This window comes from Podarcis raffonei, chromosome 3 (genome assembly GCF_027172205.1).
Source record: "Podarcis raffonei isolate rPodRaf1 chromosome 3, rPodRaf1.pri, whole genome shotgun sequence".
Classification (NCBI taxonomy): Eukaryota; Metazoa; Chordata; class Lepidosauria; order Squamata; family Lacertidae; genus Podarcis; species Podarcis raffonei.
The window spans coordinates 113,412,183-113,437,340 of record NC_070604.1 but is presented as its reverse complement, the minus strand read 5'-3'; the positions used below and the strand labels follow the sequence as shown (position 1 = coordinate 113,437,340).

General features: G+C 47.6%; 1 protein-coding gene across 3 annotated transcripts in view; it reads left to right on the top strand.

Annotated features, from left to right (window-relative positions):
• EFEMP1 (EGF containing fibulin extracellular matrix protein 1) overlaps positions 1-25,158 on the top strand; it is a 71,461-nt gene that overhangs the window by 16,603 nt on the left and 29,700 nt on the right. For all 3 annotated transcript variants that reach the window (XM_053383684.1, XM_053383683.1, XM_053383685.1), the window contains exon 5: positions 1,838-2,083. In XM_053383684.1, the coding sequence (XP_053239659.1) occupies positions 1,838-2,083 (246 nt within the window). The remainder of the gene's footprint in view (positions 1-1,837; positions 2,084-25,158) is intronic.

Sequence of the window (25,158 nt, the reverse complement as noted above, 5' to 3'; positions counted from 1 at the left end):
GGTGTTGCTCTGGCTCTCCCATGATTTCCCAGCTTTCCCCCACATCTGCCTCTGAGCTGCGACCTGCCTCAAACCTCTGTTGTAAATCTATACTGGCTTCCTCTTCCTCCTCCCTAGAAGGGTCAGGATGGGGAGGCGGTCTTTACCCTTCCTCCTCTGCCCAGTCCCTGACACAGGGGAATGGCCAGCACTCCTGCAGAAACACTGCCAGCCCCTGTCGCTGCCGCCAGAGAAGCAAAGCGAAGCAGCAGCAGCAGCTTATGGCAACATCTCATGAGATTTTGTGGAACTCTCGCGAGATATCGCTGCTGCTGCCGCCACTTTTCACATCTCCCGTGGCTGGGGGTGGGTGTCCTGCTTGTCCACTGCTGCTCCTGCAGCAGCAAGGAAAAAATATTACAGCATATATCTTACTCACCTCTCCCATGTTCTTGCCAGAAGCCATAGTCCATGGGTAGGCAAACTAAGCGCCAGGGGCCAGATCAGGCCCAATCGCCTTCTAAATCCAGCCTGCAGACTATCCGGGAATCAGCATGTTTTTACATGAGTAGAATGTGTGTTTTTGTTTGAAAGGCATCTCTGGGTTATCTGTGGGGCATAGGAATTCATTCAATTTTTATTTATTTTTTTCAAAATATAGTCCAGCCCCCCACAAGGTATGAGGGACAGTGGACCGGCCCCCTGCTGAAAAGGTTTGCTGACTCCTGCCGTAGTCACTGTAAAGGGGCAGCTGAACGAAAATATTACTGGCAATTGGCTTTGATATCCCACTTTATCACTACCCTAAGGAGTCTCAAAGTGACTAACAATCTCCTTTCCCTTCCTCCCTCACAGCAAACACTTTGTGAGGGGAGTGAGGCTGAGAGACTTCAGAGAAGTGTGACTAGCGTAAGGTCACCCAGCAGCTGCATGTGGAGGAGTGGGGAAGTGAACCCGGTTCACCAGATTACGAGTCCATCGCTCTTAACCACTACACCACACTGGCTCAGTTGTGAAGTGATGTCAACTAGAGACTAAGTGAAAACTGATGCAGCAGTTGGGGGTACATCTTGGACATGTAACGAGAGCGGGAAACCGGTTTTGGAAATATTAGATTGAATTAATTTGGTTTTACTTGTAATAATTTGGAAAATCAATGGAAAAAAATAATTGGCAGAAGCTGTAGTCATGCAACCCCAGTTAGCAGTGAGTGGAGGAGCACCTTTCTGTTTCACCCAGGACCACATAACACCGGTCCTGAGAGATCTGCATTGGCTCCCACTACGTTTCCAAGCACAATTCAAAGTGTTGGGGCTGACCTTTAAAGCCCTAAACGGACTCGGCCCAGTATACCTGAAGGAGCGTCTCCACCCCCATCGTTCAGCCCGGACACTGAGATCCAGCGCCGAGGGCCTTCTGGCGGTTCCCTCATTGCAAGAAGTGAGGTTACAGGGAACCAGACAGAGGGCCTTCTCGGTAGTGGCGCCCGCCCTGTGGAACATTCCCTTCAAATGTGAAGGAAATAAGTAGCTATCTTCTCTTTAAAAGACATCTGAAGGCAGCCCTGTTTAGGGAAGTTTTTAATATTTAATGCTGTATTGTTTTTAACACTTGATTGGAAGCTGCCCAGAGTGGCTGGGGAAGCTCAGCCAGATGGGCGGGGTATAAATAATAAATTATGATTATGATTATGTTGAAATAGGACAGGCCGTTGCTGCCTCTTCCCCTACCTTTTCTTTCCATGTGGAAGTGCTGATAACATTCTCACACCTGCCGCCTGCCTGAGACACTCGCCTGCATCCGAGGCAGGAGGATGCTGCCGTTTTGGTGCTCACCTTCGCCTTGTTTCCGACCGCAGATATCGACGAATGTGAAATCGTGCACGATGCATGCAAAGGTGGGATGAAATGCGTGAACCACTTCGGAGGATACCTCTGCCTGCCCAGAACGGCTCAGATTATCGTCAACAACGGTCAAGAGCAACCTGTGCCTGAACCCGTGCCTGTGCCTAATGGCCGAAATGGCAATGCCATAGCTCGAAGGACTGTCCCGGGGATACAGTGTGCGGCCGGGTTTGAAGCCAGCGATCACAACGTGTGCCAAGGTAAGGAAGTCATCTTATGCCAAGCTTTACATCCCTGTATCAGGGAGGGGGGTGGGATTCGTTTGGCCCCCTTTCCGCACCAGATTGGCCCGGTTCAACCATCCTGAACTCAGTTGTTGATTGGAACAAAACTGGTCGAATTGCACCCTTAGCCAGATTTTGCAATGCCATTTCGGTGCGCATAACATGCACACCCAAAAAACCCACAGTTGAAATGCATATTCAAATATGTGTTTTAGGAGAAAGTGCATTGACTTAATTTATTATTATTATTATTATTATTGAGGGGAGTGGTGGGGAATATGTACACAAATGCATGTAATAAATGTACGCGGAGTTGTCTTGCATTCTTAAAAAAAAATCAGAAAGAAACATGGACTTATGCCAGCAAAATTGAAGCAAGGGGGGGACTTGTGCTTATCTGTTTGCCCCTGCTATGTAGTAGAGAATAACAGGAAGGGCAGGTAATGTAGCCTTAGTGACTTATATCAGAGAAGGTACCGTAATTCAGAAGAAAGGGATGAGGTTGTAGTAAGAACTGAGTCAGCTTATTTCTGCTCTCCATCGGTTTCGGCACCTGCCCATTCTGAAGTCAGTTTGTCGTATTCCTGCCTTAATCTGCAAATTCCTCCTTTTTCCAATGCGCATGAAAATTTGTATCTAAATGCACATTTTAAACATAATTCTTCTCGCAAAAGATGCATTGTTGAATTTATTTTATCTGAAGTACATCATCCTCAGAGCACATATTTATATAGCTTTAGATTGTAGCTCAGTGGTAGAGCATCTTGCCTCTTAGGCAGAAGGTCGCAGGTTCAACCCCCAGTCTACCTTGGTATCAGGCAGCTTCCTACGTTGCTATGCAGGATAAAATTATGCATTTTTAAATGCATTTTGAATCGACCCCGGAAATGGATCAGTTTGCCACTACATGTTCGCAAAACACTGGCCTAATATGCTCGCAGCCCCTAGTCCCAGTTACCAGCCTAGCAGCTGCATTCTAACCAAGCTGCACTTCCAAACTTCCTTCAGAGGCAGCCCCACATATATTAGTAGTCTAAGCTGGAGGTTAGGGGCACAGGTGGCGCTGTGATCTAAACCACAGAGCCTAGGGCTTCCGATCAGAAGGTCGGCGGTTCAAATCCCCGCGACGGGGTGAGCTCCCGTTGCTCGGTCCCTGCTCCTGCCAACCTAGCAGTTTGAAAGCACGTCAAAGTGCAAGTAGATAAATAGGTACTGCTCCGGTGGGAAGGTAAACGGTGTTTCCGTGCGCTGCTCTGGTTCGCCAGAAGCGGCTTAGTCATGCTGGCCACATGACCTGGAAGCTGTACGCTGGCTCCCTCTGCCAATAAAGCGAGATGAGTGCCACAACCCCAGAGTCAGTCACGACTGGACCTAATGGTCAAGGGTCCCTTTACCTTTAACCTTTTAAGCTGGACTTTATCAGAGTAGACTATCTCTATGTAGGGGTGCAGCTGGCTAATCAGCTGAAGCTGGTTCGCTATCCCAGGGAGTCACTGCTGGCTGGCTAGAACCTTGAGTAGGAGAATTCCTGTTAATGTGGTGAGGATCTACTGCAGAAGAGGGTAACCAAGATGATCAAGGGCCTAGAAGCCAAGACTTAGGAGAAACAATTGAGGGACTTGAGTATGTATATCCTGGATAACAGGAGAATGACAGGAGATATGATAAAGGTAAAGGGTAAAGGGACCCCTGACCATTAGGTCCACTCTGGGGTTGCGGCGCTCATCTCACTTTATTGGCCAAGGGAGCCGGCGTACAGCTTCCAGGTCATGTGGCCAGCATGACTAAGCCGCTTCTGGCGAACCAGAGCAGCGCACGGAAACGCCATTTACCTTCCCACTGGAGTGGTACCTATTTATCTACTTGCACTTTGATGTGCTTTTGAACTGCTAGGTTGGCAGGAGCAGGGACCGAGCAACGGGAGCTCACCCGTCACGGGGATTTGAACCGCCAACCTTCTGATCGGCAAGTCCTAGGCTCTGTGGTTTAACCCACAATCTTCAAATATCTAAAGGACTGTCACACGGAGGGTGGAGCAAGCTTGTTTTCTCCAGCTCCGGAGGATAGGATCCGAACCAATGGCTTCAGTTACAAGAAAGGAGGTTACGACTAAACATCAGGAAGAACTTTCTGGTGGTGAGGGCTGTTCAACAGTGGAAGAGTCTCCTTCGGGAGGTGGTGGACTCTCCTTCAATGGATGTATTTTAGCAGCGGTTGGGTAGCCATCTGTCATGGATGCTTTAGTTGAGATTCCTGCATTGCAGGAGGTTGTACTAGATGACCCTTAGGTCCCTTCCAACTTTACAATTCTTTGCTTCTATGATTTTGTTGCAAGGCACACTTGTACTACATAATATGGGAAGTAGCGTATATATTGGACATTCACAGGTTGTGCGGGACTGTCCTTTAAGACATTGTTGCTTATTTATCAACTGTGATTTAAAGAGCGTTGAATTTGAGCCTTTGGCCAGGGCAGAAGAAGCTTGAGGTCCGTGGAAATCAATGGTGGTTTGGGCAGTGGTTTTTCTAGGGTAAGGATTCCATCCAACATGTTTATATTCTGATTCATAAAATAAACCCCATGAGAGCATCCCATTAATGGTAACTTAATTTGAGAGTGATGTGTTTGTTGGTAAATGAGGTTGGCGCTGCCTCTATGAATACCGAGAAAGGAACTACAGCTATTTCATACAGCTTGTCTCGATTATGACCATTTAAACCACTATTTAATATAATTAGATAGAAAGGCCTCTCTCTATTGAAGCCAGGGAATTAAAAAGAAAAGAAAAATCAATAGCCCAAATCTTGGAAGATGCCTTTGCTGACGTGCACTTGGATCTCCCACTGGTTAGCCTTAGAACAAGTGTTTATGAATCAAAAGCAGAATTTGGCTCCGGGTCGTTTCTTTCACAAAAATGATATGCGCTGGAGGAACAGATGTTAAAGTAAACTATTTATACAAACAAACACAATGAGAAACAGTCTCCAGAGTTTACAGGATTGCTGCAAGCCCTATTCCTGATTGTGCAAAAAATTTTTTTTAAAAGGAATTACCATCGCTAACATCCTGGGAATTTTATCCTGGGGAGTGGTGGGTGTACACTCATGCAAATGTTGTTCATTAGCTAGCTTGTTTGAAATGCTGGCAAGCTTCAGACTGGATCTCTGACCAAAGGATCAGAGCTGGGGGGGGGGTGAGGATATAGCTCACTAGCAAAGTGCAATTGCTAATCTAGGGAGGGAACATAAGGGAAATCAATGGCAAAGCCGTGCGGAAGATCCCTAGTTCAGGCCTTGGCAACTTCAATTAAAAGGATCAGCTTAGCAGACACTGAGAAAAATATATCTCCCTGCCTAAGATGCTTTAAATGGAGAGCCAATCTGATGTGCAGTGGAGCACAAGCCTATCCAGTACAAAGAAACTCTACTTAAACTTTTGAGGACTCCTGTGCCTTTAATTAAAAGTTTCCTATTTGCAGGCCCTACCCGTTTTATTGCCTCCTCTTGAGATTGAGTAGAGAATCTGTGGTGAATAGTCGGTTAGCTAGATTATTTCTCTTAATTTTCCCCACGCCACTTCCTGTTCCTGTTCACAAATCCTCTGGTCAGGCTTAAGGGGAAGCAACAAAACAGGACCTGCAAATAGGTAACCTTTAATTAAAAGTGCAGGAGCCCTTGAAAGCTTCAGTTGCGCTTTCTTCACAACAGACAGTTGTACATCAGATGGATTCCTCATTTCACAAGTGGACAAATAGCGTGGCAACTTCAGACTAAACTGTTAGGTGTGGAAGTAACCCCATGACTTCACAGCAGCTCAGCCAATGGTTTGACAGGCTAGCTGATGACAGCCTGCAGAAACGTTGCAGTCCATCACATAGAGAGAAGTTTTGCATGGCTCAAGTCTGAAAAGGGTTCAGTTGTCTCAGATTCGCTTTCTTTATAGATGGCTTGTAACAGATGGATATTCTGCTGGTCCCGAGGGTTAACTGTGCAGTGAGGTCCGAGTCCAGTCCAAGGTCGAGGGTGCAGTATGGAGGCAGTCCATCAAAGCTGAAGCTGGGTCCAAGGCAGGGAGTTGGGTGAGGTCAGGAGCTCAGGCAGGAACAGGCTACCAACAATGTTGCTCCCGCAACCTGGGACTGGGGCTGGCTGGCTTTTATCTGCCCCGAGGCATAGGGCGACCCCGGTCCACAGGTGACTCACCTCTCCTGGCCTGGAGGCGAGCACTCCTCCTGCGAGAACTTAGTTCCCTCTGCCTCTCTGCCCTGAGCCTCTGTAGCTCAGGAGAGGCTGGAGGGTTACCGGACCCAGAGGCAACCTCAGCTTCCCCTGACAGGGCTGAGAGTGGAGCACCTGTAGGCAATGGGCCCTCCATCACCTCAGGAGCCAGAGCAGACTCAGCTGGTGCCTGCACCTGAGGATCCAGCACAGGTGAGGACCTTCAGGCTCAAGCCCCAGCCCCGGCTCAGCTGGTTCTGGAGGTGCGGGCTCCTGTGCAGGCTGGGATTCCTCAGGTTCAGCGTCCGAGTCCGAATCCCAGGCCATCACAGATATTCTCGTAATTTTAAGTGGATGAGCAGAGAAAAAATGTGAAGATATTCTGGAAAGGTATGTTAAGGAAGTATGCTTATATCCCGAAGAGTTCCACTTTACCTCGTGCAATGTTATGTTTTGACCGAACTAAAAATACAAAAGGGATTTGCAAATTATAGAGTGATTGAGCAGCTTGGCCTCCATGTGGTGATTATAAAATGGCTTCTATACCAATTAACATTTTTGTGTTTTATTTGCTGCCATGCCATTGAGCTCAAACCATGATAGAAGTGGCTTCCCCCATTGTTAAGTATAGTGTGGAAATATCCGCTTTTCGTCACGTGTAATTTGGCAGCAAAAAGGACATAGGCTTGAAGGCCAGCAAAGGACGCAGGAGAAGCAACATGCATTAAGAGACTCGGTTTTTTATGTTATAAATTGGCAATAATTAACATGAAATTGACAAGGATTTCATTCTATAATGCAGTCAAAAAATCTCGTTAACAAAATGGGAAAGGTGCGTGTGTTTGGCCCTAATAGAAAACCATAACCAAGTAGTATCTGTTAAAGAATGAGGGGAAGGCAGGCCAGGGCTGTTGAGCTATGGCAGTTATAATGATATAAAACATCTACGACAGCCTTTCTCAACCTTGGGTCCCTGGATGTTGTTGGACTACAACTCCCATCATCCCTAGCTAGCAAGGGATGATGGGAGTTGTAGTCCAACAACATCCAAGGTTGAGAAAAGACTGGTCTATGAGTTTGTAGTGTCAGTATTCCATTAAGAGTCATGTTTGGTAAGTCGGGATTGCTTTGCTGTTGACTTTAGTCCCCTGCCTAGAAAGTTCCGGATTCTAGCTGCTTCAACAGTCAGTCCGTATCGGAATGATATGGGGAAAGGAAGGGATTTCATCATCAGAGCATTTATTTTATTTTTGCTGAAGATTTTTTTTAACTTCTGCAAACCTTGCGGTTCTCCCAAGCGCACTAGTACCTTCTTCTCAGGTGTGGGCCATGCCATTTTGCTTACATAAGCAACAGCGCTCCGAGACTGAAGAAAGATGGAATTATACCGGAGGGCTAGAGAGAAAGATTGCTGGTATGATATGTCGGCTGCGCAAATGTGTGAGACTTTTCCCAGATGGTGAGGATTGAGCATGAGGCATTCTGCGTGCAAGGCAAATGCTCTCCCGATGAGCTTTGGCCCTTCCCTATCTATAGCTGCAGTCCTATACACACTTCCCTGCGAGTTAGTCCCCCTAAATTCAGTGGGTCTTAACTCTGAGTGGACGTGTGTAGGATTGCACCACAAGATAGCCCCAGAAACTGCTTTACTAGTGATGCATCTACAGTGGTACCTCGGGGTAAGTACTTAATTCATTCTGGAGGTCCGTTCTTAACCTGAAACTGTTCTTAACCTGAAGCACCACTTTAACTAATGGGGCCTCCTGCTGCCGCTGCGCCGCCGGAGCACGATTTCTGCTCTCATCCTGAGGCAAAGTTCTTAACCCGAGGTACTATTTCTGGGTTAGCGGAGTCTGTAACCTGAAGCGTATGTAACCTGAAGCGTATGTAACCCGAGGTACCAATGTATAGTTCTTTGATTGGGCCTTCAAGCTCTCTTCAGATATTAGCATGGAGTGAATCCGTTCCCATATAATTATATATAGCTGGAGAGGAAAAATGTTGCCCGTCAGAAATAATAATAATAATAAATTAACTACCTGGCATTCCTTATCTGTCAAAACAAATTAGCTCCCGCGGTGATGAAATTTAAATTTCAAGCTCGTTGGTGTATTTCTTGTGCAAACCTGCAGCCATTTGACGGGAGTGGGAGAAGGATTTTCCTTGGGATCAGTAAGTGAACCAAGGCTGGTAACAAAACATTTCAAGCCTTGTTGCTGTTAGGTCAGCTGCTCAAATGCAAAATTGTATTTGTTTCCATTTGACCATTTCAAAAGCTTCCAAGAATGTAATAAAAGAAAGCTGCATTCCTGCAGAATGCAGTGGGACTTACTTCTGAGTAGGCAGGTACAAAATCCTTATCAATATTGAAATACAGTGGTACCTCAGGTTAAGTACTTAATTCGAACCTGAAACTGTTCTTAACCTGAAGCACCACTTTAGCTAATGGGGCCTCCTGTTGCCGCCACGCCGCTCGAGCACGATTTCTGTTCTTATCCTGAAGCAAAGTTCTTAACCTGAAGCACTATTTCTGGGTTAGCCGAGTCTGTAACCTGAAGCGTATGTAACCCGAGGTACCACTGTATGACTCTTCTGACACCCTAATCTTGAGAGGTGGATTCAATTGCAGACCAATCTCGGTTCTCGAACGCCTCAGTTATTGTACGTTTCAGCTCCCGAACGGCGAAAACCCAGTTTTTGAACGTTTTTTGGAACTTGAACATCCGGCGCTGCTTCTGCTTTAGTGCAAAAAGCTCTTGCAACTGATCGGAAATCTTGCCTTGGATGTTGAACGTTTTGGAAGTCGAACAGTCTTCTAGAACGGATTACGTTCCAGAACGGATTACGCAGTGTGGTGTAGTGGTTAAGAGCGGTGGACTCATAATCTGGGGAACCGGGTTCGTGTCTCCGCTCCTCCACATGCAGCTGCTGGGTGACCTTGGGCCAGTCACACTTCTCTGAAGTCTCTCAGCCCCACTCACCTCACAGAGTGTTTGTTGTGGGGGAGGAAGGGAAAGGAGAATGTTAGCCGCTTTGAGACTCCTTCGGGTAGTGATAAAGCGGGATATCAAATCCAAACTCTTCTTCTTCTTCTTCCTTTGCAACGCAGGTCTGAGTGCTCCTCCACTTCAATTAACGTATCAGGGTTCTGGGCTCCTCAAGATATTGCTAGTCTACATCTCCCATCACCCCTGACCCACCGGCCAAGCTGCCTATAGCTCATGGGACCTGTAGTCCACCAGCATCAGGGAAGCTAGCATCTCAGGGCAAAGGCTATTCAAAAGCGACCCTTTAAAACATCCTAGTTTTTCATGCGCAGAGAATTATTGACATCAGTGAGCTTTCTCAACAAGACTTGCGCCATCACCTGCAGTCCAAAGTGGTACAACTTGGCTAGTCACTTAGTTGTTGTTCTTTTTGTTGTTGTTTTTTAAAAAGAGGTCTTCCTTTTGTAAATTTTAATAAGTTTCCATCAGCATACATTTTCGTCTGGATGCTTTGTTTTCATATCACGTCTGCACAGCATGCAGCAAGCACCAATTTTGAAGAGGTATCTTGTCTGGTACAAGAGAGAATGCAGACTGCCTCTTCTATGACATTAAATACTTCAGTTAAAAGGAACTTAAGAGTTATTTTTTAAAGGTCCATCAAAGGGATCCTAGTAAATTAATCTGCATGGTTGTGCAGAAGGCAAAACAAGGTTTGCAGGTTTGCCACTGCGTGGTTTCTAAGCAAGAGTTGTTTAACAAAAGCAGCAACAAAGCAACTCTCTCCATGAAAAATAGGCTGCTGAAATGAAGAGTCTGGGACCTACCGTATTTGTCGCACCATAGGACGCACCGGACAATAGGACGCACCTTGTTTTAGAGGGGGGAGAACAAGGGGGGGAAATTCTTCCGCTCTCTGCCCAGCGCCCCTTCAGCGAAGCGGCAGGAAGCGCTTCGCACAGAGTGGGAGAATTTTCCCCCTCTTGTTTTCCCGCTCTAAAACAAGGTGCCGTTTAAGGTGCATTCAGGCGGCTACCTTGGAACCCTGGAGAGCGAGAGGGGTCGGTGCACACCGACCCCTCTCGCTCTCCAGGCTTCAGGTTCCTTTCAACCTGCTCTTTGGGGCTGGCGGGGGGAAGCCCACCACCAGCCCCAAAGAGCAGGTCAGGGAGCAGCGGAAAGGCGCAGTGGAGAGGCTCCTGCCATAGCCGCGCGTTACCTCTCCAGCCGGGAGAGGGTCGCGGGACTATGGCGTCTTCGCTCCATAGGACGCACACACATTTCCCCTTCATTTTTGAAGGGGAAAAAGTGCGTCCTATAGAGCGAAAAATACGGTACATGAGTCGTACCCCTGAGCTGCAGCCCAGGTGCTTCCTTTGGGCCTACCTTTGACAGGTGACATTGAGAAAATCTTCCTGGACTGCCTCATTGGCCAACAGCACTCTTTTCCACAGATCTTACCTGCCCTGTCATAGCTCTGAGGAATCCTATTGTGCCGCACTATGCATTTCTGCTTGTTTTCCTTGGCAACGCCGTTGTTCTACCGTTGCACCCGGGTCAACAGAATTTCATAGCCCTGGGGCAAAGTGTGTGCGTTGTTTCAGCCAAACTCCGTCTGCGAGTTTCACTTGGCAGAAGCGATACTGGGCAGAAATCCTCCTTCCCTTTCTCTCCTAAGCTCTCTGGTATGTGTGGGCCTGTCTGTTGCCCTGCGCGAGAAGGAGAAGAAAAGGTGTTGCCCCTTTGGAGACTATCAAGATACACAAATAGCTTTGTCAGATCAGACCACAATCCCGTCTCGTGTAGCTTTCTCTTCCCACTGCAGCGCAGTTAGGTAGTTTTAGGTTCTGGAATTTAGCCTCACCTAGCTGGGCTCGGAGTGAAGGAGATATGCTAGCATATCTCCAGCTGAGCCAAGGATCAGGAATTATGCCAGTTGTGCAGACACACACACACACACACACACACACACACACACACACTGGCTCAGCCAGAAAACTGCTGTATCCTAACCCTACTCATCCCGGCAGATCTTGCTGTAGGATTGCTCCCTAAGAGGATCATTCTTATAGACGTGACACTGTCTGTCTGACCCCAAGTGATTTGCAATTAGGGATGAACGAGAAAGTCTATTCAGTGTAACTGGAGCAGAACCACTCGGGCAAGGGAGGCCAAGCTGCCTCCAGATTATTTTAATCCAACCTGTGCTGATGCACGCTGTGAATCAGACCGTTCATGTCCTGACAGAGTCCCTCAGTGGCTTCTTATCTTTCAAAAACGGCCCTGGTTGCCTCCTTTCGAAAACGAACAAGCCTCAGTCCCCTTTCTTATCTAACTGAGAGCTTAGAGTCTCACATGGACATGTTCGGCGGTGGGGAAATCATTGCGGCTTGCTGCTGGCTGAGCCCTTCAAAGGCATATTTTGGAAGTTGGAACCGTGTCAGGAATCTACTTATTTACTCAGGGAGTTGTAGAGATTTCAGAAAAGGGGGCTGCTGCCAGCAGATAGCATGACTGCAGCTGGAAAACAATATCCTCATTGAGATAAGGCTCCTGCTTTTGATAGCTGTCAACCGAGCTGGGCTTGAACTTAAATTGCACTCGCAGCCGCCCGAAAAGAACTCGCGGAACATTTTCAGAGAGGGGCTCCGGATGCTCTTGGCGTGTTTCATTTGGGGAGGGGGCTGGAACCCCTGCTTTGCATGCAAAACCAGGGTGGGTCCCTGGCATTTCCGGGGGAAAGGATCCGGAGAGGTGATGCCAGCCAAAGTTGGCAATACTGGGCAAGAAGGATTTTGCCTGCTTTTTTCTGGGCATCAGACTGTGGTTAGAGATGCAGTATCAGGGCCAGTAGGGACACGGGTGGCGCTGTGGGTTAAACCACAGAGCCTAGGACTTGCCGATCAGAAGGTCGGCGGTTCAAATCCCCGCGACGGAGTGAGCTCCTGTTGCTCGGTCCCTGCTCCTGCCAACCTAGCAGTTCAAAAGCACACCAGTGCAAGTAGATAAATAGGTACCGCTCCAGCAGGAAGGTAAATGGCGTTTCTGTGCGCTGCTCTGGTTCACCGGAAGCAGCTTAGTCATGCTGGCCACATGTATGCCGGCTCCCTCGGCCAATAAAGCGAGATGAGCACCACAACCCCAGAGACGGCCACGACTGGACCTGATGGTCAGGGGTCCCCTTTACCTTTCCTATCAGGGCCAGTAAAAAGGGGGAGCTGCCCTAATGTTGTTAAAGGTGGGGACCACAATGTTTGGTCCTCTCCAACCGGTGTTTATTCAAGAGCTAGGAATGCTGTGTGGCTCTGGAACAAGGGTGTGGGATATTTATCAGCCTGAGGGCCACATGCCATCATGAATAAGCATGTGGGGGCCACATGGGCAAGGTGTCACAGACTGGCTGGACACAGAGAAATGGTGGGAGGAACCAACTGGAGATTGGTGGTGAGACAACAGTGAATGATCAGAGGGAGAAGACTGGGGGAAAGAGGTGTTGGAAGCTGAACAGGGCTTGGTGAGTGGGTGGAGTCCGTGGCAGAAAGCAGTCCAGACTCAGAGGAAGAAGCTGAAGATGGAGAGGAGGGAGGCAAAGAGGCAGAGATGAGTCCAGCTGGTGAAAAGGCATGCGTCTCCTCCTCCTGCTGTGACCAGCTCCCCTCCTCCAGGTCTCCCAGAACCTGGAGACACATGAAGAGAGCAGAGAACTTAGCGTCACGCAGGCATAATCTCAGGTTACTTCAGAAAAGCACTGAAAAGGAGGAGACTTAGGCAGCTGTGGGGATGTAAGTCTCTGCAACTGCTTCTTGGGGACAAGATTTGCTGGAGATGAGTTTCTGTGCTCATTAGCCCTGATACTTCGGTCCTGATCCTGTTTTTTGCTAATACAGTGGTACCTTGGTTCCCAAACTTAATCCGTTCCAGAAGTCCGTTCCAAAAGTAAAGAGTTCCAAAACCGAGGCACGCTTTCCCAGAGAAAGTAATGCGAAATGAATTAATCCATTCCAAACTTTTAAAAACAACCCCTAAAACAGTAATTTAACATGAATTTTACTATCTAACGAGACCACTGATCCATAAAATGAAAGCAGGAAACAATGTCCTGCAGTCACACAATCAATCAATCAATCAGTTGCTGAACTGGGTTCTACACAGTCACAAAAACAAAACAAAAAAGCCACAAAAACGCAAAATAAATAGCAAAAACAGATCGACCTCAGCATAACACTCAAATCGGAAGCTTAACACTCAAAACGGAAGTGTGGCACTCAAATCGGAAGCGTAACACTCAAAACGGAGCACATTTGGCTTCCGAAAAAAGTTCGCAAACTGCCGTGTTTGCAGTGTTTGGGTTCCAAGGTGTTTGAGTACCAAGGTGTTTGAGAACCAAGGTACCACTGTAAAGAGTTAAAATTGACTTGTTTGGTGTGGTTTTCTGCTGGCTCGCTCCTGTCACAAGGGTAAGCAGCAGAAGTAGGCCCCATTCCAGCCACACAAAAGTTGTCTGCCTCCCTACCCCACTTCTCCCTCCCCTATCCAAGCAAGCAAGAGGCGCACGTTACAGCGAGGCAGAAGCACGTGGGGACACTGAGCAGGGCTTGAGTAATAAGGATTGCCTGGGGGAAATCCTCAGGAGTTAGTTGGATTCCAGCCAGGCAAAAATATTAGGGATATGGGGTGTGGCTATGAGATGGGTTATGCGGCCCTGGGGGAACTTCGGAGGGCCAGAAAGAGAGGCCTAGAGGACTTGAGATTCCCCATCCATGTTCTACTACGTGTCTTGTGTTACAGTGGTACCTCAGGTTAAGTACTTAATTCATTCCGGCGGTCTGTTCTTAACCTGAAACTGTTCTTAACCTGAGGTACCACTTTAGCTAATGGGGCCTCCCATTTTCAGGTTGCGTCCTGCGGTGGCCCAGAAGTACCAGAAAGGGTTACTTCCGGGTTTTGCCACTTGCACATGCGCAGATGCGCAAAATGACATCACGCGCATGCACAGAAGCAGCGAATCGCGACCCGCGCGTGTGCAGACGTGGGTTGCGTTCTTTTCAGGTTGTGAACGAGCCTCTGGAACGGATCCCATTCGCAACCAGGGGTACCACTGTAAATAAAAAAACATGCGGTAGAATTGACAAGCTGGAAGGTGTGCAGAGGAGTGCAACCAAGATGAGCAGGGTTCTGGAAACCAAGCCTTATGAAGAACGGTTGAGGGAGCTGGGTATCTTTAGCCTGGAAAAAGAGGAGACTGAGAGGAGATATGATAGCCATCTTCAAATATCTCAAGGGCTATCACATGGAAGATGGAGCAAGCTTGTTTTCTCCTGCCCCAGAGGATAGGACTCGAACCATTGACTTCAAGTTACAAGAAAGGAGATTCTGAATAAATATCAGGAAGAACTTTCTGATGGTAGGGCTGTTCGACTCCCTCAGAAAGTGATAGGCCCTTTTTCCTTGGAGGTTTTTAAGCAGAGGTTGGAAAGGCTTTAGGGATGCTTTAGTTGAGATTCCTGCATAGCAGGGGTTGGACTAGATGACCCTCGGGTACCTTCCAACTCTACAATTCTATGATTCCATGAACTCTAGCCATGTTCAGTAGCCTACCAGAAGTGCAATAAACCTCCCATTTTTGCTCCCTGTTTTGGATGAGTAAAACAGAGGAACTGGCAAGTACTTAATAGGTGGCTATTGGGCTAAGTTCAACCTAGTAGGGATAGGGAAATTTGTGGTCCTCCAGATGTTGTCCGGCTCTCACTCCCAACAGCCCCCAGCAAGGATTGGTGGATGTTCAGGGATAATGGAAGATGTAGTTTGGCAACATCTGTAGGGCCACAGGTCCCCTATGTCTGGCCTGCTGGTTCCTTCCTAGGTTTCCAAGGAGGGAAGTAAACAAAAACAGAAGCGATTACCAAACTGGAAACGACAAACCCAGCAAAAGAAAATCATATAATTCTGGACACCGTTAGAGCATAATCAGATTGCTGGCTGTCTTTCAGCGAAGGGTGGCAGTTTCGTATCAAATGTCAAATAGCTTTTCTATTAACTTACATAAGCAAAGAAATCACACATGATGACTTGATTCGGGTGTGTGTGTGTGTTGTGTTTCTCCCCCTCCCTTTCTTAATTTTGCAGTGATGAACCGGGAGTTTAATTTGGTGACGTTAATTCAATTTAGCTGTCATGCTCTCTTTTCCTGTTCAAGAACTTGCTTTTGGGAAGTATATGGTGCTGAACGAAATCCATGGAAATGTTCCCTATTTGTTCTGAAGATGATATGCCATGAGGGAAAGCAGGGGGAACTCTTTTATCTCCGATCATTATTTTTTTTCCTTTGACGATCCTCCAACATTTATTGGTCATCGTGGGTGGGTTAAGAGCTGCGCTCACACTGCGCTGGTTTCGTGCTTGCTTCATCTGTGAAAGGAACAGATTTAAAGAGGCAACTCCTGCAGGAGAAAGCTGGCCCAGTTTGCTAACTGGGAAACCCAGCCAGATGGGCGGGGTATAAATAATAAATTATTATTATTATCATTATTATCCACCCGTTCACAATCTTGACTGCTAGCATTAACATAACTGGCAAGAGGCTCTTTCGACATCTTGATGATAAACTGCACCATAGCGTTCAGATCATGATGCCAAAGTTAAACATAACCAACACTTATAGGCTCATTTGCAACGCGGGAGTCAAAATGCATTTACTATTTGCAGTTATATCCTGCTCAACGTCAAATTACATTATGCCCGAGTGGATTACCAAAAAAAAGAAGATACAAGCGCATTTTAAAAATTCATAAAAATACTGAAAATATAGCAATAAAGCAATGGATATTATTATTATTATTATTATTATTATTATTATTATTATTACCCCACCCATTTGGTTAGGTTTCTCCAGCCACTCTGGGCAGCTTGCAGCACAGTGCAGATTCACAAGACCCTGCAATTCAGCATCACGTCAGTCCCCAGCAAAAATGCATCCATCACAATATTGTATTTTATAAATCAGAGCTTTCCAAAGTTTTCACCATGAACGCTTCCCTTGTTCTCTTATAATGGCAATGGCGCCCACCTGAGAGGTACCAGATCTGCGTTCCATTGAGCTCCAGCTGAAAAAAACCAGCCCCGGTGACACACTTTTTAGACATGCATCATTTAGCGACACCGTAATTCAGTTTTACTAGCAAACCGGAGGTTAAACTCACCCCTTTCGAGCCCCGGGAGGAGCACAGGGAGCGTTCACGTGACACACCTACACACTGCAGCCCACACACTAACGTGTCGCAACACACAGTTTGGAAAGCTCTGTTATAAATCATAATACTTGCGTCTTGTGAAATCATGATGGTGGCAGTCATTAATTTCCCTAGGGCAGGACGCACCCCAAGTTAACTAGCCTTGGGTCCCATTGGCTTCCTAGAGAGAGATATTTCAGTACCTTTTTCACCATCCTTTTGACATCAGCCACATCCACACCACAGGTAGCGCTGTGTTCTAAACCACTGAGCCTCTTGGGCTTGCCGATCAGAGGGTTGGCAGTTCGAATCCCCACAATGGAGTGAGCTCCCGTTGCTCTGTCCCAGCTCCTACCAATCTAGCAGTTCAAAAGCACACCAGCGCAAGTAGATAAATAGGTATGGCTGTGTCGGGAAGGTAAACAGCGTTTCCATGTGCTCTGGTTTCCGTCACAGTTTTCCGTTGTGCCAGAAGTGGTTTAGTCATGCTGGCCACATGACCCGGAAAACTGTCTGTGGACAAACACCGGCTCCCTCGGCCTGAAAGCGAGATGAGAGCCGCAACCCCATTGTCGCCTTTGACTGGACTTAACTGTCCAGGGGTCCTTTACCTTACATCCATGCCATATATTTAAAGCACTTTTAACACACATTTAAAAGCACACGCTGCCCCCCAAAGACTCATGGGAACTGTAGTTTGTTAAGCGTTCAGGTAATTGTAGTTCTGTGGTGGGGTAAACCATAGTTCTTAGGATTCTTTGGGGGGGGGCGGGGAGCCATGTGTTTTAAAGGTACGATGTGGATGCGAACCTAGAGCTGCTTCCTGATTTGAAGATAGTAGGTGACATTTTCGTATTGTATTAAATAAATAAATAAATAAAACCAGAGCTTCCAAAACCAAGGAGTTAAAAGTGATCTGGGCATTAAGCCCAGATGTGCAACATTCCAAACATGGAAGGAAGTAGCAAGGGAAATGAAGAAAAGAAAAGCCTTTGACAGAGATTGCAGATAGCTTTGCTAATGCAGAAGAGGAAAGCGGAGGATTAGCAAGGTTCCTGGTGTTGCTGCAAAATGCAAGGAAGGGATTGAGGGAAGGTCCAGGGAAGCCTATAGCCGCTGAGCCTGGCTTTAGCCATAAGAAATGTAAGGGAGGAATGTTAAGAGAGGGCATGTCAGGGCACCGCCGTCCTAAAGCGCAGTCGTCACAAGAAGCAGAGGCAGCACGTTGAATGGATTTCCTTCAGCTCTTGAGAAACGCTTCCCTCAAACAGTAGACATAATTCGCCAGGACTCTTCAAAGGCCTGTCCTGCAAAGAAAAAAACCTGCACATTTATGGGAGGATATTTACTGGGGTGGAGGTTGAAGCTTGCAGAAAGTCAGATGCAGTTTTTTTTCCTTTCCAAAGGTGGAGCAATCCTATACAATTCTGTGCAGAAGCAATGGGAACTGTCGATTTCCTAAAGGCTTGCTCTCAGGTAGCTTGGGAATAAGACTGCAGCTTAAAAGGTAGAAATGAACACTGCCAAAATCCGCCGGCCTCTTGTTTCAGGTCAAGTAACCAGTGCAGGTGCCAAAGGTTAGGTTCCTATAGATGCTACCAGTGCTTTTTTCTATTAAAATAAAATGTTTAGGGGTACTCTCATAAGTGGCGGAGCTTCATGCTCTGGCACTGGGGGGTGGAGAGCAGGTGGGGGTAGGGCTGGCACATGCCCCGGGGGCATGGCGTGCCACCCGCAGAGGCGTGGTCACGTCCTGGGAGCGTGGCACGCCGCCTGCGGGGGCGTGGCACCCAGAGCGGGCGGGGGGTACCTGCGATGGCACCCCACTGGGATCGCACTGCCGGGGGCGGTGCGCTCCCCCCACACTCCTCTTTCTCCACCAGTGACTCTCATTTTGACTCAAGAAAATCACCATTTGATAGTTCAAATCAGGAAAAATGAATACAGTGGACACTCGGGTTGCGAACGTGATCCGTGCGGGATGCACGTTCGCAACCCGCAGCGGCGCGTCTGCGCATGCGCAGGTTGCGATTCGGCACTTCTGCGCATGTGCAAAGCAAGATTTGGTCTTCTGTGCATGCGCGACCCCGTTCCGGTACTTCCGGTACTTCCGGGGTTTGGCGGGTCTGTAACCCAAAAAAACGCAACCTGAAGCGTCTGTAACCCGAGGTATGACTGTACACTAAATGGACTGCAGAGGATCGCTCTGCTAGGACACAATAGTTTTTTAAAAAACACACACAGAGAATTGTCAAAGGAGCCCTGCAGCACATATTGTTGTTTAGTCGTGTCCGACCCTTCGTGACCCCATGGACCAGAGCACGCCAGGCACTCCTGTCTTCCACTGCCTCCCGCAGTTTGGTCAAACTCATGCTGGTAGCTTCGAGAACACTGTCCAACCATCTCGTCCTCTGTCGTCCCCTTCTCCTTGTGCCCTCCATCTTTCCCAACACCAGGGTCTTTTCCAGGGAGTCTTCTCTTCTCGTGAGGTGGCCAAAGTACTGGAGCCTCAGCTTCAGGATCTGTCCTTCCAGTGAGCACTCAGGGCTGATTTCCTTCAGAATGGATAGGTTTGATGTTCTTGCAGTCCATGGGACTCTCAAGAGTCTCCTCCAGCAGCACATATACCTGCATACAAATGGAGCAGGGTCTCTACTGTGATGGCCCTAAAGCTAAGAGACTTGGGCCACTCCGAAGAGTTTGCTTTCTCCCAGTCGCAATTTACTTGGGGATTACATTCCAAGACACCGTGCATTGGAGTGAAATCGTGTAGATTTGAAACGCCATTGGAAAAGCCTGCAAACAACCCATTTCACCCCTGCTCTGCCCCTGCCCTGTTCCGCCCATTTTTGGTGATGTTTTTCTGACGTTTGGGGGGGTTGCTTCTGGGTTCGGCATGGTAGCATGTGCCTTGAAGGTGTGTAAATGGAGAGTTGCCTGTATTGAATTTGGACCTATTTAGCTTCTGGATGTTGTTGGACTCTCAAGTTCTATAGCATGGCTGGTGGTCAAGGATTATGGGAGTTGTGACCTAGCCACACCTGGATGGCCACAGCATCCCCATCCTTAATAATAATAATAATAATAATAATAATAATAATAATAATAATTTTATTTAAACCCTGCCTCCCCAGCCAAGACTGGGCTCAGGGTGGCTAACACCAAATATAAAAACAATTGATTGAAATACAGCTTAAAAAACAAGATTAAAATACAACATTAAAATGCAGCCTCATTTCAGTGGAAACTCAATCAAAAACTTTTGGGGGGGATAAAAACATCAAGTCTTCACCAAGGCTAACTATCCAGACTGGTCCTACATGGGCCAGAAAAAAGCCAGGGAAGTCCCTAAATAGGAGTTCCATCACAGAAGGAGAAAGGAAAAAAGAGGGGGAGGGAATCAAATTGATTCCAAGCCAAAGGCCAGGAGGAACAACTCTGTCTTACAGGCCCTGAGGAAAGAAATCAGATCTTTGCAGGGCCCTGGTCTCATGAGGCAGAGCGTTCCAGCAGGTCGGAGCCAGTGCTGAAAAGACCCTGGCTCTGGTTGAGGCTAGTTTGAATTCCTTAGGGCCCGGGACCTCTAGGGTGTTGCTATTTATGGATCTTAAAGTCCTCCGTGGGGCATAGCGGGAGAGGCGGTCCCATAGGCCTTGGCCTACAAGTATCTGTCGTGTTGTTGTTCTTGATTTGCCCTGGGCTCTCTCCCAGCTGGGAGTTGGGTGCCTGCCTCTACAGCATGTTCTCTTTAGGTGCCAGCCTTAGATAGCGAGGTGCCCAGGCAAGGAGGACTCGGGGGTTTTCCAGCCCCGCAGCTAGTGACCAAGAATAATGAGAGTCACCGCGTGCTTGGATTGGCTCGAGTGTGTTGCTCCATAACCATGGGCTCCAGATTGACACAGGTTTAAAAGGGCACCAAAGCAACCCCGTGGCTTGGTTACATAAAAGAGCTGAGCTGGGGGAATAATTGCACTGAAGTGTAAACGGCCGGTGGGAACCGCGCTGGAAATGCCGGGCGCTGTTGTGATTATCTGGTTGTAGGAAGCAAAACGGCGGAGATTAAAATGTTACATAAGGGAGCAAGCAGCGTGAGTCAGGGGTTTTGGGAAGAGTGAGTCACAGCCAAGAGGGAATGGAGCCAAGCATGTAAAGAGAGGGAGAGAGAAAGAAAGAGATCCTAAAGCGTGCTTTCTTCTTGGAAGCAAGTTCCAACAGAATCCGTGGGCTTTCTCTAAAGTCGGTGTGTTCTTAGGATGGCGGTTCCAGCAAAGGGATCCGAGGAGGTGGCAGAGAGCGAGCTGGGAAGGACGGGGGAGAGTTGGGGGGCACTGACAAGACTTTTTAAAAGCAGCTTGCTTCAAAGGAAGGGTCTTCCGAGAGCTCACCCAGAATTTCAGCACAGAATGACGAGCGCCCTGCCAAAGTCAGCAACGGAAGGGGAGAAAACAGTATAAATCACTTTGTGAGAGGGCGCTGGGTACATTTTTGGCAAATGAGAGGAAATCGCTGGAGCGCAGCTATTAGTGAAGCTGGTGGGAACAAGCGTGAGGCGGTGCAAGCCAACCTGTATTTTGCCACAGTGTGCGGGGGGGGGCGCTGGAGTCATTTCACCCCCCCACAACTTGCAAAATAAAACACTTCTCACAGTATTTCTATATTATCTCATAAACCTCAGCAGGTTGCAAGGCAGTTTGGAGAAGGCTTTCTTAATAGTACAGTGGTACCTCGGGTTACATACGCTTCAGGTTACATATGCTTCAGGTTACACACTCCGCTAACCCAGAAATAGTGCTTCAGGTTAAGAACTTTGCTTCAGGATAAGAACAGAAATCGGGCTCCAGCGACGCAGCAGCAGCAGGAGGCCCCATTAGCTAAAGTGGTGCTTCTGGTTAAGAACAGTTGCAGGTTAAGTACGGACCTCCAGAACGAATTAAGTACTTAACCTGAGGTACCACTGTAGTATTCATAACCACACTGAATTTATAAGAACTGTTTCTAAAGGGGGGTGTTTAAAGTCTTGGGGGCCGCTGCAAAAAAACCCCACTCAAATTGCAATGGGATTTTATGGCAATGGGTTTGGAGGGGCAACGAGGCCTCTGGCTGTGATTGGCTGAGCAGCCCTCATGTTGCAGGGAAGCAGGAAAATTCACGCGGTCTCTGGATGCCCCTGGCTGCGCTGCTCAGATTTTACAGGGAAGGACTGTAGCTTACTGGCAGAGTACCCGTCTTGCATTCAGAAGGTCCCGGGTTCAATCCTTCCCAACTGAGGCTGGGAAAAGTCCCTTGTCTGAAACCTTGGCGAGCTGCTGGCTTTATTGAGCTAGATGGAACAATGGTGTGACTCAGCGAAAGGCAATTTCCTGTGTTCCTACAGAAGGACACGGAAAGCAGGGCTAAAAGAACTGGGAAAGAAGGGACCAGTTCATTGAAGCAGCCTCTGTTTTCCCCCATGGACCAATTGTCTCCCTTGCTACCATAGGATCTTAAAGCAGGGGCCCCAAGGGCCACTTTTAATAATAATAATAATAATAATAATAATAATAATAATAATTCTCATGGGCAGCCTTCTGAGGCCGCATTGCCAGAGGAAAAGGTGATAAAGTGACAGTTGTGATTATTACCTTTGTGGGGTCAAAGTCTTCTTCTACAACACATGCAGATGAACACTGGCAGTACACAATGCAGTACAGTGGTACCTCGGGTTACATACGCTTCAGGTTACAGACTCCGCTAACCCAGAAATAGTACCTCAGGTTAAGAACTTTGCTTCAGGATGAGAACAGAAATTGTGCTTTGGTAGCACGGCGGCAGCTGAAGGCCCCATTAGCTAAAGTGGTGCTTCAGGTTAAGAACAGTTTCAGGTTAAGAACGGACCTCCAGAACGAGTTACCGTATTTTTTGCTCTATAAGACGCACCAGACCACAAGACGCACCTAGTTTTTGGAGGAGGAAAACAAGAAAAGGAATATTCTGAATCTCAGAAGCCAGAACAGCAAGAGGGATCGCTGTGCAGTGAAAGCAGCAATCAATCCCTCTTGCTGTTCTGGCTTCTGGGATAGCTGCGCAGCCTGCATTCGCTCCATAAGACGCACACACATTTCCCCTTACTTTTTAGGAGGGGAAAAGTGAGTCTTATAGAGCAAAAAATACGGTAAGTACTTAACCCGAGGTACCACTGTACACAAGCATTCATTTGCCAGACAGATCTTTGCAACTCGACTCTCTCTCGACACACACATCACACAGGTCTTTGCAAGATGCTAGCTGTCCATATAATAAACATGCTCGCACACACACACACAAGCACACTGGTCGCAATGACAGGCATTTTGTGAGTTAATGCAAAGTTTGCGTTCCACCTGCCCGTCTTCTTCTGTGTACTTTTCCAGCAGTGAGCCAGCTTTTAGGAACTGATAACAGCCATCAATTTAAGGACTGAGTCAGGGTGGAGGAAAGTTTCTTTTGAGCTGTCATATAGAAAGGAAGCATGTAGGAAAATATTTGGGCATTCGAAGAGTGTGCGTGTGTGTGTGTGTCGGGGGAGCAAGCCTGAAGAATAGAGTCAAAACAGTCCATTCTATTTGTGATCTGGCTTTTTTGTGTGTGGTGGGGGGGAGGGTCAAGTTTGTTTTCATTTTGCATGAGAAAGAATCCATCTTTTCTTTTCCATGTCCCCACCCGGAATATGCCACTGGTCCCCAGTTCCTGAACAAACATTTAGAGTTCAAGTGGGATTTGTAAACTAGTTTCAAGGAATTTGTTTATTCAGCTTAGAGACTTCCAGTTGGTGCCGAATGCCAGAAGAAACTGCTGTCAAACTGTGCTGCATCGGATTATAAAAGGCATAAATCTGGGAAGCCACACACAAACCCAGTACAATGATGCAGCTTGCCGAATCTTCTACTGGGGTTGAGGGGGAGAGAGAGAGAGAGAGAAGAATTGCAAGCCATTAAGAATGTAAGAATATCGGAAGAGTCCTGCATGAGGAAGTCAACAGCCAGATGGGCGGGGTACAAATAATAATTATTATTATTATTATTATTATTATTATTATTATTATTTCCAGCATCTTGTTCTCATGGCCAACCAGATGACTCTGGGAAGCTCACAAGCTGGACCTGATCCCAACAGCATTCAATCCTGCCTCCATTAGGCAGCCATTGTGACTAGTAGCCACAGAGAGCCTTAAAGGTAAAGGGTAAAGGGACCCCTGACCTTTAGGTCCAGTCGTGGCCGACTCTGGGGTTGCGGCGCTCAGCTTGCTTTATTGGCCGAGGGAGCCAGTGTACAGCTTCCGGGTCATGTGGCCAGCATGACTAAGCCGCTTCTGTCGAACCAGAGCAGCACACGGAAACGCCGTTTACCTTCCCGCCGGAGTGGTACCTATTTATCTACTTGCACTTTGAAGTGCTTTCAAACTGCTAGGTTGGCAGGAGCAGGGACCAAACACCGGGAGCTCACCCCGTCGCGGGGATTCGAACTGCCAACCTTCTGATCGGCAAGTTGTAGGCTCTGTGGTTTAACCCACAGCGCCACTCGCGTCCCTACAGAGAGCCTTATCCCTCCATGAATTAGTCCAATCCTCTCTGAAAGTCGCCCAAGTTGGTGACCATCACTGCTTCTTCTGGGAACGTATTGCAAAGTTCCAACTATGCACAAAGAAGTGTTTTTTTAAAAACTGTCCTGGTAGGCCACTGTGGGAAGAAGAGTGCCGCACCAGATGGGCCTGCGGTCTGATCCATAGCTGTCAACTTTTCCCTTTTCTTGCAAGGAATCCTATTCGGAACAAGTGAATTTCCCTTAAAAAAAGGGAAACTTTGACAGCTATGGTCTGATCCCGCAGGGATCTCCTTGTGGTTTGTAGAAAGGCGGGTGCTTATCCAAACATTGCAGCCTGAGACTTCACAGATGGAATTGCAAGCTGATGAAGATGAAGGATAGGTTGAAGGACCCTGTGTGAGAGGCGGGGAGGGGAGACCTCAAAGGGTGAGAAAAGAGAGGAATGGTCCCAGGTGAGAGCTGGGAGGGTTCACAGCTTTCTGTATGGGATAAAAGTTAAAATAAGAATAATAAGAATAATTTATTAATTATACCCCGCCCATTTGGCTGGGTTTCCCCAGCAACTCTGGGCGGGTTTCAACCAAATATTAAAAACAATACAGCGTCATACATTAAAAACTTCCCTAAACAGGGCCGCCTTCAGTTGTCTTTTAAAAGTAAAATAATTGTTTATTCCCTTGACATCTGCTGGGAGGGCGTTCCACAGGGCAGGCGTCACTACCGAGAAGGCCCTCTGCCTGGTTCCCTGTAACCTCACTTCTTCCAGCAAGGGAACTGCCAGAAGGCCCTCGGCGCTGGACCTCAGTGTCCAGGCTGGATGATGGGGGTGGAGACGCTCCTTCAGGTATTCTGGACCGAGGTCATTTAGGGCTTTAAAGGTCAGCATCAACACTTTGAATTGTGCATGGAAACGTACTGGGAGCCAATGAAGATCTTTCAGGAGCGGGGTTATATGGTCTCGGCAGCCACTCCCAGTCACCAGTCGAGCTGCCGCATTCTGGATTAATTGCAGTTTCCGGGTCACCTTCAAAGGTAGCCCCACGTAGAGCGCATTGCA